The following is a 17,184-nucleotide window of genomic DNA, read 5'->3' on the forward strand; positions in this document are numbered from 1 at the left end:
TTCTGAGAGCAAAATAGCTCTTGAGAGCATGTAGGCTCCACAGGCGGCAATCATAGGGGCTGGGCCTTCCGAGAGAATGGGTGAACAGGCCTCCCTGCAGACACAGGTCCTCCAGACTGCCTCCTTAAAGGACGGCCCAGCGAAGCGGGCAGTGTGGGTTCGCCGTAACCATTCAGAGCCGGAAGAACCTACGAAATCACCTGTGGTCAATAATAAGTCCAAGCTAGAGTCGACCAAAGCAGTGGTCGTGGACCTTGGCACGGGCTACTGTAAATGTGGCTTTGCCGGGCTGCCAAAGCCCACCCACGTGATCTCATCCACAGTGGGCAAACCCTACATGGAGACGGCCAAAACCGGGGACAATCGCAAGGAGACATTCGTGGGGCAGGAGCTTGTCAACCCAGAGGTTCGTCTCAAGCTAATTAATCCTCTGCGACATGGCATCATCGTGGACTGGGATACAGTGCAGGATATCTGGGACTATCTCTTCCGTCAAGAGATGAAGATTGCCCCAGAGAAGCACGCGGTCTTGGTTTCAGACCCACCCCTGAGCCCACACACCAATAGAGAGAAGTATGCTGAAATGCTGTTTGAGACCTTCAAAACTCCCGCAATGCATATCGCCTACCAGTCCCGCCTGTCCATGTACTCCTACGGAAGGACCTCCGGCCTGGTTGTGGAGGTCGGCCACGGTGTGTCCTACGTAGTTCCCATCTACGAGGGCTATCCTTTGCCCAGCATCACCGGACGGCTGGACTATGCGGGTTCTGACCTGACAACCTACTTGATGGGCCTGATGAACAATTCAGGGAAACACTTCACTGAGGACCAGCTGGGCATTGTGGAGGACATCAAGAAGAAATGCTGCTTTGTGGCCCTGGACCCCACTGAAGAGAAGAAAGTCCCAGCTACTGAGCATACGATCCAGTACACCCTGCCGGATGGGCAGGAGATATACCTGCGCCAGGAAAGGTTCCTCTGCTCAGAAATGTTCTTCAAGCCTTCTCTGATCAAGTCCATGCAGCTGGGCCTCCACACCCAGACAGTGTCCTGCCTTAACAAGTGTGACATCGCCCTCAAACGAGACCTCATGGGGAATATCCTACTCTGTGGGGGGAGCAGCATGCTCAGTGGTTTCCCTAACCGTCTGCAGAAGGAGCTGAACAGCATGTGTCCTAATGACACCCCCCAGGTAAACGTGTTGCCCGAAAGAGACACTGCGGTGTGGACGGGTGGCTCCATCCTAGCATCGCTTCAGAGCTTCCAACCACTGTGGGTCCACCGCTTTGAGTACGAGGAGCACGGGCCTTTCTTCCTCTACAGAAGGTGCTTCTGAACTCCGATGAAGCATGGTCTCTGTGGTGGCCGTGCATCAGCTTTGCTGGGTGAGCACCCGTCCCATACAGAGAGAGCTGAGCCAGCCGTTTCACTCCTGCAGTATTAAACAATCCTCACGTTTCCCTCCACAGTGTGTTTCTCTATTTCCTCACGCAATGAGAACTTCATGCATGCAGCATCTGCCTTAAAATGTCCATTTGCCAAAACAACAGCGGGGGGGGGGGGGATGGGGGGAGAAGGGGGGAAGGATTATGGACCAAAAAGATGTGCTTTATAGGTTGATTGCTTAAGTATTTGGGGGAGAAACTACCTCTAAAATTATTCTGTCCCTTATTTTGTATATTCCCCACTTTAGGTACTACAGTATTGTTAAACCCTGCTTGGAAGGGGGAGTGGGATAAGGATAGATTAGGTAGATACAGTAAATGCTGTTGTGGCCTATAAGAAGATCCCTTTCAATAAGCACCAACAGGAAGTATGCTGTAATGGTTCAGTCTCCCACAAAGCAGCAGAGTGCATTTCACCGTTGATCAGTGACTCTGAAGGCTTGGAAAGAGCTGACGAAGATGTCTGATGCCTGCTTTAACTCTACTTTCTTTTAGTTCCAATAGTTATTTATGTCTCAATACCAGTTCTTACCAACCCATCATGGTGATTGGCTGCTGAAACCTGGTGTATTATGAGGAAGATATGTGTATCTTAAGGGAAAAACTCTTCAGGGAATGGGTGCTATATAGATTTCCCCCTTTAAAAAACTGGGGGCAGATGTATCTTGGGTTATCAGCACTAAGGTCATGAGGATGCAACCCACAGCCATTCTCCAGACACTTCAAGCAGCAGATGCTCATCTCCAACCAGACTGGATTCTCCATCAACCTGCAGGGTATACAACTGGAGTCTGGAACGGCACAGGATAAAGGCTGCCAGTTCTGCAGTGTGGGTCTGTGGGAGGCTGGTCCATGCTGGTCATTCTAACCCAACTAAGGAACTGAAGGAACGTAAAGATCCTCATGGTCCAGGAAGCCCTTCCAGAGCCCAGCATGTTCTGTGATATTCCTGTGGGGCAGTTTATAATTGGACCTTCAGTTTTTTAGAACAGTCCCCAGTACATTCTCTGCCCTGTCTCCAACACTGGCAGGCAGCATAAAATAGTGGAAAGAACGTGGGCTTTAGATTCTGCAATTTGAAACTGTTTTGCTTCCAACTAGCTGTGTGACCTGAGTCTGCTCACCTGTAAAATTGAATTCAAATGCCTACCTCACACAGCTGATGTAAATATCAGAGGTAAACGTCTGAATATGAGTGCGTGGCCTCCAGGAGGTGATCACAAGGGTTGTTAGCTAGTATTAGCTTGTAGAATTCTACCTCTTATAAAGGAGCCCAAATGCCATACGATGATCCTGAGCCACACATACACCCGAAGACACACACATTCAATCACTCGTAGGAGAGTGATGGCATCTCTACCATTCCCAGGGAGAAGCCCTACAGAACCACTCTCCTAGCCTCCAGGTTTGCCTAGACAGCCTTGAAAGACCTAAATGCCCCACCCTGGAGACCTGGTAAGTAAGCACAGCTGGCTGGCACTAGCAAGCTAGAGTAGAGAAGCAGAAATAGCCACAGAAGGGCTTAGTCAACAAGGACTAAGCCTTACCCTGGAGGATCAGGGAATCAGCTAGGAGCTGGGTACATTGACTTGAGAGAGGTATGCCTTGTTCACCTCAGTTTCTGCCCAAACCACTACTGTAAACACTCTATGAACATTCACTGATGGACAGGTTGAAGTTTGGTTAATTCTTAACCTTTGGACCTCTTTGGCAGGGTGGTAAAACCTATGGACCCCTCAGAATAATAGAATAATATTTTTAACTGCATCAAATAAAATACATAGGATTACAGAAATACTCTATCTTAGATCCCTTAAGGGTCTATGAACCCTCAGTCGATTACCCCCCAAAAGGTGAGGGTCTTGATGAAGGGGAGGCATGGAACGTGGTTCTAGAGAATGGGAACTCCCAGGCCATCCTAGGACCAAATGCTATACTGCATTTTAAAATGAAAAATACCAATATAAGGTTAAACAACTGTGTAATCTCATTCAAAGCACTTTTATGAATTCTCTCACTTGATCCGTATAAATCACACTTGCAGAAAAACAGAATCCTCCTCACACATAAAAAAAGATGAATAGTTTTTACTAAGTATTTAGATGTCATCTTAGCCCAATGGTTCTCAACTGAGGACAATTTTGAACCCCAAGGGACATTTGGCAATGTCTAAAGATATTGGTGATTATCATAACAGGAGTAGAGGGTACATAGCACTGGCATCAAATGTGTAGAGGCCAGAGATACTGCTATACATCCTATAGGCACAGGACAGCAAAGAATGACGTAACCCAAAATATCAACAGTGCCGAGGCTGAGAAACCCAGGTTAGCCTGGGTGGGCACACAAGGTTGTAGAAAAGCAAGATTCAGTGAGATTCCATGACTTTGTTCAAGGACACTAAGATGAGTGGACCCGTGATTTTGTCCTTTCTCTATACCAACAGGACATCTGTTGGTCTTGAAGTTCCTGGGACTTCAAAGCTAGTAAAAGTAATGGTGGAACAGCCTAGTGTAAGCATGAGGCATAGGCAAGGGCTTAGGGAGCACAGAGAAAATAGGAATCAAGAGCAGGCCTTCAGGGTTGCCAAACATCACCATATTAACTTTGGCTTGTCTACAGATCTCAGACATTTATGGTTACCTAGCTTCTAAGATGTTCATCCTCAACTCAGTTGCTACTAAATATGACAGACAAGGAAGGACAGCCAAAGACTCCCAAGGTGCTTCTACTGAAGCAAAGCAGGTTATGGGCCGGCACGGGAGGAGGAAAAAAAGCTAATTCTGCTTCCCAAAATTGTAGTCACCTTAAATTACTAAGAATGGTCAGTTTTATTTATTTTTAAAAACATCCTCTTCAATTGTGGCTATGAAAAATCCCTCAGATGTGTGCACATGTATGTATATACACACATAAATATATGTGTATATATATGTAGGTATATGTGAAAATAAATTTATTTTAAAATATGCAGCAGTGCTAAGAAATAACACCAAGCTATATTCATAAAGACATAATAAAAACATTAGCTCCTGCCTCAGTTTTTTAAAAAGTCTAAATGTAAAATACACTTTGATTACAGGAGACAATCCTCTGCAAGTTTCCTCTTGATGTCTGGAGCATCTGAGCAAAGCTGATTCCATGGAACAAATGAAGTAACTGAGGCTTTTAGCTTCTTGCAACATGAATTGGGGAAGATCCCAAATTTGGGGGAAGAGTTATATACTCTTCTCTAGAAGATGACAGAATCTTTCCCCCAAATTAAGCATTCATCACTCCCAGGAGTTTCTCCTTTGCCCATACACAGCATTTTCCCCCATAAATTTGCCCTTGACTTTGCCTTCAATTTGGAAGGTCTGCTCCCACCTGCTACTTCTCCAAATGAATAAAATTCCATCTTGCTCAGAGGATAGAGAGAGTCCCTTTACTATTATCCATAGCAAGAGCACTATAATATATTAAAATGTCATATAAGTAACCATGTTCATTAATCCACACCAAAGAGTAGTCACAAAGCACTTGCAGCCTTTCAATGTTGGGCACTTAATTATAGACCTTCTTCTTTTTCTATTATTTTGAGAAAATTTTCAGACACACAGAAAAGTTGAATTATACAGTGAACACACCTATATTCTATAGTTTACATTTTGCTATATTAGGGAAAACCTTCTTTAGTTACACAATTCTGGGTATACCTATACTCTGACTTCCTGTTAGTTTACGTAGAGTAATAAAGGTCTGTTTCCGGTATTAAAAGCATGAAAGAGATTGTTAACCTTACCCAAGAGTCAGCCACAAAACTGTTGTCAAAACAAACTGAGCTTTTTCTAGACTCACTAAAAAGAGATAACATTCTCATTTCCTTCAAAGAAAATAACTAAAAGACAGAGGTCAGTTAAGCACCATAAAGAAAAATAAATGAAATGGCCCAGATACTGATGAAAACATTATGTTAAAAGAAGCAACATTTGGAGAAAAAGGAGTAACTTACTACTGTTCATGCCTATGATGCACACTGCTCACCATCCCAAATGTACACAATACTGTTTCAGAAATTCTAATCTGTTCCAGCTCTAACACTGCTAACTCTAGCAGAACATTCACAGGCAATAAAAATAGTCCATATGGACACTGTAGTGATAGGAGGCTCAAACCAGTTATAACTGGAAGCACATGACCTGGCAAGATATTACAAAATAACCAGTCAGCCTAGGAAAGCTTAGAATATCAAAGGATAGATTTCACTTTTCACTCTGCTTTAGTTCAAGGTGAAGTCATTTAAATGATTAAATTCGACCTATCGTTGGGAGCACTAATAGCCATTAGTTGTTTATACATAAGGCTTTCCTCAAGGAACAAAAAACAATTCGAAAACATTATTTAACTTCTCTTCACACTTTTGAGGTAGCAGCCACAAAACATTCCCAATTAACTGAGGCACAAATCAATTCTGTGATTTGTCTACTTACGGTCCCAGTATGATTCAGACCTGTAGCTGGGAATGAAACCCAATGTCCTGATTACCATAAATACCAGAAATATGCTCTCCATCAGCACTAAGTAGAAGAACAGTAATTTTTACAAAATGATGCTATATGGGTTAAAGCTTTAAGCCTTGCTAACGATTAAGATTATATGCAAAATAAAATAGAACTGGTGTCTGCTGAGGTCTGCTGCACAGAGCAGCTCTCCGTAATGCTAAGGTAGATGGTCTTACTCTCCCCAGTTCCCAGCAGCCAGGCCTCGAGGAGTGAGGAGTGGAAGGAAAACAGCCTTCTCTGCCAGAGCCCTCCTAACTGGGGTCAGAGTCACTCTAGAAGGCTCAGTTTCCACTGGGTTCTTTTGTTGATATTTGGTGGTATAAAAAGCTCAGTACCTGAAAGGAAAGAGAAAATGTGACAGACACACTCTTTCATATTGGTGGGAGCTGAGACAATAACTCTAAGCTAACACTAGGCGACGGGGCTTTGTACCCACAACACAACCATCAGAACCAGAGTTAATGTTTCCGTGACCCTAACAACCTCCCAGTCAGAGCAAACACAGCCTGGAGGCCCTGCCCCAAGAAGAGGAATTCCACTTCAACTTTAGGCATCTGGGAGGGTTGAAGAAAAAGCCCACTGAGTGATTCAAAGTGGAAGAATGTTCTGTATTTCAAATGGGAGGGGGTGGTAGTTGTGGTTACGAGGCCGTATGCATGTATTAAATTTCACCAAACTATGCACAAAAGAGCTGTACACTTCACTGTATGTCAAATTTACCTCAATTATAAGAGTTAAAAAAAAGTGCTGGCGTGTATTCAGTAAGTAAAGTTAATGGACAGAAAATACTTATAATAAAAATTTCTAAAAACACACTGATCAATAAAAATGTCCCTACTTAAAAAATAAATAAATAACTGGAAGAGGTGGGCGATGGTTGGGGGGAATTTGTCACCATTAGATAAAACTCGCAGGCCCTCTTTCAGTTAGATTTATGGAGTCTCTTACTTAAGTAGAAATCATATACAGGAAGTAGAGGCATGAGAAAATATGTATATAGAGAGGCATTCATTCTCAGTATTATTCAGGGTACACCTATATATATGACCCACACAGACATGAAAAATTATTTTACAAGAATATTTTAAAATGTGAGAAAAATGCTCAAGATAAAATGTTTTAAAAACATGGTTTTCATTATACATATACACATGCATGATACACACGTATGACTAGAAATTATTAAATCTTAATTTTCTTTGCTATACTTTTCGGTACATCCAGATTTGCTCTACTAATCATAACAGTTTTATAATTTCACATACAATTACTACTCTCTACACCCCCAAACAAAATTCTATTGTATATAGACAAAAAGACCACAAGAGGTTTTGCTTATTTAACAATATTGGAAAAGGTTACTTAAATTCAGGGTCAACAAGCCCCATAATTTCAAGTTAAATAGTAACTAACTTTTCGATGACCCCTTATCTGTTTTTAAAAAAGAAACAAGTTCTGAAAATAGTGTATTTTATTTTTTAAAATTAGGCATAACTACAATTATATTTGATTCTCAGACTTAGCTAAGAATAAATACCAAGTATTGACTTATTGGCAGGAAAGAAATTATTCTGACAAACTGTATGACAGCAGGACATGACATCTTTCACATTTCCATGTTTGAATTTCACAGCACAGAGAGTCATTTCACAAAAACATTTTGAGGGCTTTATCAGTTTTTCCAAAGACTTCTCTTAATCCTTTGATGGTCAAATCATACTCATTTGAAGTAATTTTTTTATCAATTATAACAAGCCCAATTCGGCCATGATTTAAGCACTACTCTAGTAAAAGGTTAATCCATTTTATGAAATGGATTACATTTTTGCAGACTTGCAATCAACCTGCATGGTACTACGTTGCATCTTAACATGAAACAATCAGAAAATGCCCCATCAAGTCTCTGATCCCCTACTACTACTGTTAGCTGGGAAGGGGCAGGTGAGGAATATTTGAGAGGAACTAATTTTGTGAGTAGCTCATCCGCCTCTTTTTGGGTTATGAGAACTTCTCCTTTCCTAAACAATCTACACTAGTGTTCCTACACAGGGACACGGATAATACATACTCTGATAATGAGGAGCCTCAAAATTTTAAAGTCTTTAAGGCTCAGCTGGGAAATGGAAGTGCTCTTTAATAAAGCCAACTAGACCAGCCTAGAGAAAGGTGTGACTGAACTTGACCTGAAGGTCAGCATCAAGCCAGCAGTGAGGAAAAGAGGGGACAGAAATCACAACTGGATTAGACACATTACAAACTAAACAATTACCAAACAGCCTCTGGCCTGAGATGAATTGTAGCATCTCAGAAATAAGTGTACGTTTTGGGACTGATACCAAAGGCAGCTTGCCAGCCTCCAGGAAGAAGGGGATCTAGGGATACAGCAGTTAACTCTCTGCATGTATGAGCTTAGCTGGAATGGAAGGTGGTTAATTTTTTCCTGGTAGCAACATAAGCCATGAAAGTTAAACTTGACATGGCTCCCACAAAGTCTACTTCAAATGTCATCAAAATGCTACCACAGTGTAGCATTTAAATGAAAAAATTTCAGAACATTGCCTCTCACATGCCAGAAATGCAAATAGCAGCCGTAAAAACTGCCACCTTTTCAAAGCTAAAAAGAAGTTGCTGTGCTTGACTGATCCACATGAAGGACGAATACTCTGGCACCAAACTGATCTTTCAAAAGTTTTTTAGGGAATTCCCTGGCGGTCCAGTGGTTAGGACTCCGCTTTCACTGCCAGGGCCCAGGTTCTTGGTCGGGGGAACTAAGATCCCCTGCGGCCAAAAAAAAAAAGAGTTTTAAACCAACTTTCAAAAGAAAGCCTTTAGGGCTTTTAACTTTGTTGAGGAATATGTAACCTAATTGATGAGAATCCTCTCCCCCCAACAAATAAACAAAACATTTTTGGTATAATTCAATAGGAAATGCAGATGAAATGCTAATCTTCTTTGGATTTGTTTTCAAATTATAGTCAATCCTAAGGATGACTAAAAGGTTCCAGCTCTTAAGCAAGGAATATGAAAATGTCCCCAAGACACAATGCAAAACTGCCAATAGTCAAAAAGGATTCAGATGAATCCTTAAAACGTACATGCAAATTAGACTGTTTAGACTCAAACTTCAACTGTAATGTGCCTGTATGCATGAGTGTATACCACTGCACTGACAAGTGTGCATGTCAGAACAATTTTTTAAAATTATACATTGAATGTCATATTGGATTTCCCAGACCCCCACCCAGGATCCCAACACTAAAGGCATTAAACTGATTTTAATAAAGATACAGTCTTAGAACTGAGGGAAAATTGTAGTGACTCCCCATTCTCTCCTAATACTACTAACCTTCTCAACACTTACAAAAGGATATTCCTTCTGCTTAGTAATGTAATAATTTAGAGTGAAAAAAAAATACTAACCAAGAACAGGGACTGAAGTCTTCTCTTGTTGATAAGAGGCCATGATACCATTTGCAGTAGAATTGGGACCTAGAACCTAAGTATTGGGTTGGCCAAAAACTGCCTTCGGTTTTTAAGTAAAAATAAAAGACACATTTTTCATTTTCACCAAGAACTTTATTGAACAACGTATTCACTCCTTTGTTCCACTACCTTCTGCCATTTTTCAGGCAACTTCATAATTCCATCTTCCCAAAATTTTTTATTTTTTTGAGCAAAGAACTGTTCCAGGTGCCTTCTGTAGTCTTCCAGGGAATTGAAATTTTTTTCTATTAAGAGAATTTTGTAAAGACCTAAATAAATGGAAATCCGAAGGTGCAATGTCTGATGAATACAGCGGATGAATCAGAACTTCCCAGCCAAGCTTTTTTGCCTGGTCATCAAAGAAACATGCAGTCTAGCATTATCCTGATGGAAGATTATGCATTGACTAATTCTGGATGCTTTTCGTCGAGTGCTGCTTTCAGTTGGTCTAACTGGGAGCAGTACTTGTTGGAATTAATCATCTTGTTTTCCAGAAGGAGCTCACAATAGAGGACTCCCTTCCGATCCCACCGTATACACAACATCACTTTCTTTGGATGAAGACTGGCCTTTGCTGTGATTGGTGGTGGTTTATTTCACTTGCCTCACGATCTCTTCCGTTCCACATTATTGTACAGTATCCACTTTTCATTGCCCATCACAATTTGTTTTAAAAATGGAACATTTTCACTACGTTTAAGTAGAGAATCACATGCAGAAATATGGTCAAGAAGGTTTTTTTTTGCTTAACTTATGTGGAACCCAAACATCAAAGTGATGAACATAACCAAGCTGGAGCAAATGGTTTTCAACACTTGATTTGGATATTTTGAGTGTGTCGGCTATCTCCCGCGTGGTATAATGTTGATTGTTCTCAATTAATGTCTCATGTGATTCCTATCAACTTCAACTGGTCTACCCTACCATGGAGCATCATCCAGTGAGAAATCTCCAGCACGAAACTTCGCAAACCACTTTTGACGTGTTTGATCAGTCACAGCACCTTCTCCATACACTGCACAAATCTTTTTTTTTTTGCATTTCAGCTGCGTTTTTACCTTTCTTGAAATAATAAAGCATAATATGACGAAAATGTTGCCTTTTTCCTTCCATCTTCAATGTTAAAATGGCTACACAAAAATTCACCAATTTAATGTCTTTTTTTAAATGCACGTGCTGCATGCTGTCACATACAATCTAACAAAATTGTTTCGAGTGAAGTTAAAGACAACTAAGTGCTACTAGAGCCATCTTACGGAAAATAACGAACGAACCTTTTGACCAACCCGATAGAAAGCAGACTGAATCAGCAATGATTATTTTATACTTCTGATGACTGCAAATACCCAAATCTCTACCAGCAATAAATTGCCTTTCATTTTCATTGTGGTATCAAACACATATGTGATTTTAATTTGCCAGTTTCTCCAGTCTCAATTCAGACCTCTACATCTCCTGTCCACCAGAAGAACAAGGTAATGATGGGGGGAAAACAGAAAAAGAAAATCTCAGTGATATATGCCTGGTCCTTTCCAAAGAAGTGAGCCATACCCTGGGGGGAGGGGATATAATAATAAGAGGTTATAGAATACACAGAGCACCAGATTGTACTCAAAGATTTGTGAGAATTTTTACATTAAAACAATTCTGTGCATATCATGGAGGAGAATGCAAACTCTGCACACGTGTTTAAGGTAAAACAAGAGACTTTGCAGGAATTCCACATCCGCTCGAGCCTCAGCAGGCACACTCCAGGCCCTCCGCCTCGCCTTCACTCAGGTCTGTGTGTTCTCTCCTGGCACACTCTCAGCAGTGATGTCACGTGCTCAAAACACTGCCATGTGACCCATGGTATCCTGCACAGATGACATTACCATGCTTTACCAATCAAAGCAAAAACACAATTTACCTGGTCATTTCCCCTAGAAGACTCGTAAGTTGGTATCTTAGATGTTAACATGATCTGAATAGATGAGGATAAGGGAGGACATGGGGAAGCATTATAAATTGTTAGTTTCAAAACCATTAGTTCTGAAGGTGATCACATTTCTTCTAAGAAATACCTATTACAGTAAATTCAAGTATTTATGGGAGGCTAATTCTCGGTTGTTTTTATTTTTATGGCTCGTAAAATGCTTTTATATCTACCTTCTCTTCTAACCTTCAAAACATTCCAGTGAAGTATACAGGGGAGTATTATCCCCATTTATAACTGGGGAAATTGAGACCCAGTAAGCTTATGAGCCGATTTCCAGCCTCTCTCTCAGCTCCAAACCCACCCTTCCTATACACTGCTCGTGATGCTGGGACTGGGGGCCTGAGAAAACACCCCTCCTTGGACAGCCATTATGCTCCAACAATAGCAGACACCAGAGGGACAGGCAAGGCTGGACGGAGGAAGGAGAGGGAATTTGTTCCCTTGTTCGCTTGCTTTCACTCAACAGTAGCTCTGTACCCTGCAGCAGCTGTTTGTTCCAGTTTCTGTTTATTTCTATACGCTTAGACCCAGCCTCATCCTGCCCCCTCGGCAACACCAGCACCAGCTGTCTGCCACCCACTTCTCCGAGGTTCAAGAACCAGATCTGCAGGGACCTCACCTCCAAGCGTCTAAATTCTAAGAATCCCAACTCTTCCTTTTGTTCCTTCAGCTTTATAGGTACAAGCGGCTGTCGGGTTTCAATCTCAATGTTCCTTCTCTGTGTTCCCTTACTGCCTTCTCAGTCCTCTAGTACTTGGTTAACCAGTTCCATATATTAAACTCTCTCTGATAAAATAACAGCTGTGGTTTTTGTTTTCCTTAATGGACTCTGACTGATAAACCAGCCTTTCTGAATCAAAATCAAAACTCTGAACAATACACCTGAGATGTAAGAGACTGAGCAGATATACACAATAAATAGATGACAATATATTAGAATTCTTGATGGGAATGGATAATGGTAATGGATAACATCTTGTGCCAACTTGGCAAGTCTTGGTAATATGATTGTGGTAAAATCTCAAGCTGGCTTTGTTTTCTACCCACCCTGTCGGTATACATGTTTTTTCGCAAACAATTTTTCTGTTTTCCCTTAAGACGATGGCTTACCAGCCTCATCTAATTGCTTCTTTCTGAGACTCATCTGTTAGTTTTCACAATATCCAGTTTTGTAGTTTTCCTGGGCAATTTTATAGCTTTTCTTCAGGCTATTGTTTAAGGTTGTCTTAACAATTTATATAATTTCTTTATCATTTATACGCAGTTACTCATATTTCTTTATAATTTATATATTTTAGATTTTCTAGTACATTATAGTTTTAAAATATTTCACACTTACCAGTGCCTTATGGTTTTTAAAGTAGTTTCTGCTTCATAATTTCATTTGATCCTTACAACAGGTTATCAGAGAATAAGAATATTTTGTTCACGTCTCATAGCTGTTAAAGGGCAGAACTTAATTCTTCTTGGTAGCTGTCAATGTGATATTCCCTAATCTTCTGGTGAGAGTGGTAGCACAAATATTATTATGATTATTTCATAGACTCAGAATTGAAACTTAACTTACATGCCTCATCAAAAACAACTGAATTCCTGCCAGAGTTGAAATTAGAATAAAAAATGAGAATTTCCTGATTTTTGGTCAGATCTTTTCTCCATATGGAACAAAGGCCTTTTAGTTAAGACGTATTATCAGGTCTTATATCTTTAACTTATGAAGCAAAATAAAAAAGTTTAAAAAGGAAAAATAAAACTTAAATATAACTTGTCAGTTTTAAGTTTCTTTATATCATAAAATGAACATATATAATGTTTACCTGAAATTTTTTGAAGTACCTTAAGAAGTAATAGTTAAATATTAAAGTTGTTTTAAGAATACTCAAAATATTTTTAGTCTATTCAATATTACTCTTCAAAATTTGGGTATGTTAATGCATGAAATGCTCTAAAACTTTAGTATAAAAATCAATTTAAGGCAATAATTTTTTCCTACCTCGTTAATAATTCATTTTATTTCAGGAGAGAGAGTCCACTAAAAACTTTGCAGGATTTAATTCATCAACCAGAGGTAGATTTTATTTCCATTTTATGCTAATACTGTAGCATAAAAGTTGGTAATAGCTAGTTTTCTAAATGATTTACTGTAATTGTGTGTTTACCTGTGCACACAACACATGTATACTATAGATAGTGGTAGAAAATTAGAGGACTTGCAGTAGCATTTTTTGGAGCTTTTTGATTATCTTATTGGAAAAACAAAAACCAAATATTATAGGGATAAAGTAGGATGGGCTTTGATAGTCACTAGATGCAATATTAAGTTTCAGGTTTTCCCAAGTAGGTGAAAATATCCTATCAGCAAATGGATTTCTCTTATACTGTCCTGAATGCGAGGAAAGGTTTTTGGCTTCTTCATTATTGAATTGGTTGAATGATATTGATTAAATGAGATAACACATAAGAAAGCATCTGTCATGGGGCTGAGACCATTATAGCTTCTCAGTACATGTTAGTTTCCTTTTCTTCCTCCATATTCCTGATGATTTAGGGCATTCAGGGAGAGACACATATACTGACACTCACTCTTCTGCCCTGTGTGTCTCATGAAACTCCACATAGGCCTAGCTCTAATTCTCCTCGCTTACCTGGAGGCTTAGATTGATAAGTGGATTACAGAGTCCTTTCTTAATTCCCTGACGCGCATGTTAGTCTGTTTGCCTCTCTAGAACCGAGGGCATTCTTGCATTTGAAATCTGAAATTTCTATCACTTTATCAACTTTACATATTTTCCTTGGGCATTCCCATGTGCTTTCACCTGAGCCTCTTCAGGGAAGGGATTTCAGCTTGAGAGGATGATTGTCAACAGAGTCAGCAGAATTATAGAAAATACTTCATTTGGAATTTTCTGTAAAGTTGACTATAAGTGAGTTTTTCCCTTTTTAAAAAGTTGGAATAGAGGCTTCCCTCGTGGCGCAGTGGTTAAGAATCTGCTTGCCAACGCAGGCGGGTTCTAGCCCTGGTCTGGGAGGATCCCACATGCTGCGGAGCAACTAAGCCCATGAGCCACAACTACTGAGCCTGTGCTCTAGAAGCCGCGAGCCACAACTACTGACCCCGCGCGCCTAGAGCCTGAGCTCCGCAACAAGAGAAGCCATGGCAATGAGAAGCCCACATTGTTTTCCCTTTTAAAGGATAGGGAAGGATGTGAAGGACAAGTTGACCTTGAGATCAGGTTATCCAATGATAGCAAGGCTGTTGGATAGAGAATTAAAGTTAACCCTGAAATTATTGCCTCCTTCCTCTTCATATGCTTTATCTAATTTATTACCAAGATCTGTTATTTTTCTTCCCAAATCACTCTCAAATTTGCCCTGTTCTTTTCATTCTTCCTGCTGCCACCTGAAGCTCAGTCTTCACTTCCCTGGTGTCTCTCACTCTAAAAGACTCTGTGTACCACTTAAAAATAATCATCCCAAATATTCTAAAGTATTTTTCAGTATTCTTTCCCATCATCCTCTTCTCCTCACTAAATTGTACAATGTATGGTCAATAGGGAAAAAATAATCCCCTCAAATGGCTAGTTGAAGAATGTGTATAGGTGACAAATTCCATCTTGCTGAGCTGGAAGCAGGAGTGTTCTAACGCTTTTGACCTCATCTAACCCTTTTGACCCCATGTGCCAAGATTCAACACCCTCTTATAATTGGGGATATTATGAGATGAGCTTCGGATCCATCTAAAAGCCCAGGCATAATTTTTATGGCTAAGTATCAAATGCCTGTGTGATCCTGCACAGTAATTGGAGGTGTCCCGGTGTAGGGGAGCCACTGCAGGGACTGATTCTGCATCAGGTCTGGGAAATCTGCTTCTGAATACTGTTAAACTCTTGTGTTTTCCTGGATACAACAAAAAGCATAGAAGTTCCATGACAGACCTTTTATGTTTAGGTTTTATTTTTTAAATTCTGTATGAAAATTATCTATGAGTGTATTTCTTACCAACTGTCTAGATGACATACGCCTAACGTAGTGATGTTTTTCCTTCCTACCAGGTTTTTGCTGAAGAGGGTTTGAAGCTTGCTTCAAGTGTGCAAGCTTTCTCAAAACAGGTAATGCACGTATCCTTGCCTGGTGCTGGTGGTGATGTCATAAATACCCACTTTGAGGGTATATTATTAAGGTATAAAGGTATTTAAGGTTTAAAAGATGGAATTTCATTGGAGTTGTTATAACTTCCTTATTTACATTTCAGCTGAAAGATGATGATAAGCTTATGCTTCTCCTGGAAATAAACAAGCTTGTTCCTCTGTGCCACCAGCTCCAGGCAGTAACTAAGACACCTTTGCAGAATCAAGTGTTTCTAAAGGTAAAAGGGAGGGTGGGACATTCAGGAAAGCGCTTGAGAAACTTACACACTTCTTTTTTTATTAGGTTAGCTTCCATCCCCTTTTTCTTCAAATAAAGTGTTAATACCCACAGAAGAACCATGTATTTCCATTTTTCCTGCCTTGACTGCAAGAACCATTTATCATCTGCAGTTATAACTGACCCCAGGAAGTAGTAGGTTCACCAAGTAAATTAGCTTTTTGGACATGATTAATACCATAGCACAGAGCAGCTACCCTTAAATCCCAACATCATCACCTGACTAACTAGGGCACAGACACCTCAGAGTGAAGGGCTTCTGTTGTTTGTTTTAGGGAGTTTGAGTGCAAAAAAGTAGAGTGCAAAGAAGGGTGTTCACTGCCACTATTTGGTGCACTTTGAGAAGCCCCTAAACCATCTGAAATAGAACAGGTTGATTTTCCATCCATTCTTCCTGAGGTCCATGAAATTGGCATGAGACTTGGGCAACAATCCCTGCTTCTGTGTTCTGGGACCTCAGGTCATCAAGTCAGCTCAGATGCCTTAATCTGTATACCCTTTGAGATCCCTTAGATTTCTACAATGAAGAAATGGTTACCATTTTCAAACTAAATGCTAAAGTCTTTTGAAGGCCTCCTTATAAGAATTTGATTTGCTTGCTTTCTGTCACTATAGGTTGATAAGAGTATTACAAAGACAAGATGCATAATGGCTACTTTGGTCCAACTTCTGTCGCTTTGCTATAAACTGCTGAAGAAAGTAAGATAATTTGTGTATCTTAAATTCACATTAAAAATATTAGTCTAAAGGAAAATGCAAAAGAAAATAGGTACTATTTAATTTTGCAATTTTTATTTTAAAAGTAAAGCAGAAACTAATTGTCTTAATTGTTTCCAGCTTCAAATGGACAACAACAGATGAGTCTCAGTTACAAATAAAGATTCTGTGGATGGTAAAACTTGAGAAGCTTTTGAGGTCAGATCTCTGGAACATCATGTGGCAAAGCTGACATTTTTAGAAAGCAAACGATCCTTTATATTTCAGAAATACAACAATTTTGTAAAGAAAACAAACTGAAATCTTGCTTTATTTTCTGATCATGAAACCGATTGTGAAGCTTTCTGACAACTGTAAATGCCATGGTAGTTGCTATATTTCTAATTGCAGTGTGATTTTAAATGGGACATTGCCACGAATAATGTTCCTTAAAAGTCAAACCAAATATCCCTCTGTCTTAATGACAATTTAATCCAAAGAAGCTATTTTGAATATATGCTCACCTTTGGCACATTTTACCCTAACTTCCTACTTTTTTTAAATTTAAGCTTATCATCTATTATACCAATTTGCAGCAGAAGAGACACAGTAGTCT

General features: G+C 40.0%; 1 protein-coding gene and 1 long non-coding RNA gene across 2 annotated transcripts; both read left to right on the forward strand.

The window, feature by feature from the left end:
• Nucleotides 1–1,460, forward strand: ACTL7A (actin like 7A). The gene is given in 1 exon segment (XM_012533658.3): nucleotides 1–1,460. A coding segment is annotated over 1 exon segment (1,308 nt). The 5' UTR covers nucleotides 1–28; the 3' UTR covers nucleotides 1,337–1,460.
• Nucleotides 1,461–15,233: 13,773 nt separating this feature from the next.
• LOC125964654 (uncharacterized) lies at nucleotides 15,234–16,889 on the forward strand. Its single transcript, XR_007477882.1, has 4 exons — nucleotides 15,234–15,556; nucleotides 15,700–15,813; nucleotides 16,488–16,571; nucleotides 16,710–16,889. It is a non-coding gene; the product is annotated as an uncharacterized LOC125964654 (long non-coding RNA).
• Nucleotides 16,890–17,184: the final 295 nt, after the last annotated feature.

This window comes from Orcinus orca, chromosome 6, assembly GCF_937001465.1.
Source record: "Orcinus orca chromosome 6, mOrcOrc1.1, whole genome shotgun sequence".
Lineage (NCBI taxonomy): Eukaryota > Metazoa > Chordata > Mammalia > Artiodactyla > Delphinidae > Orcinus > Orcinus orca.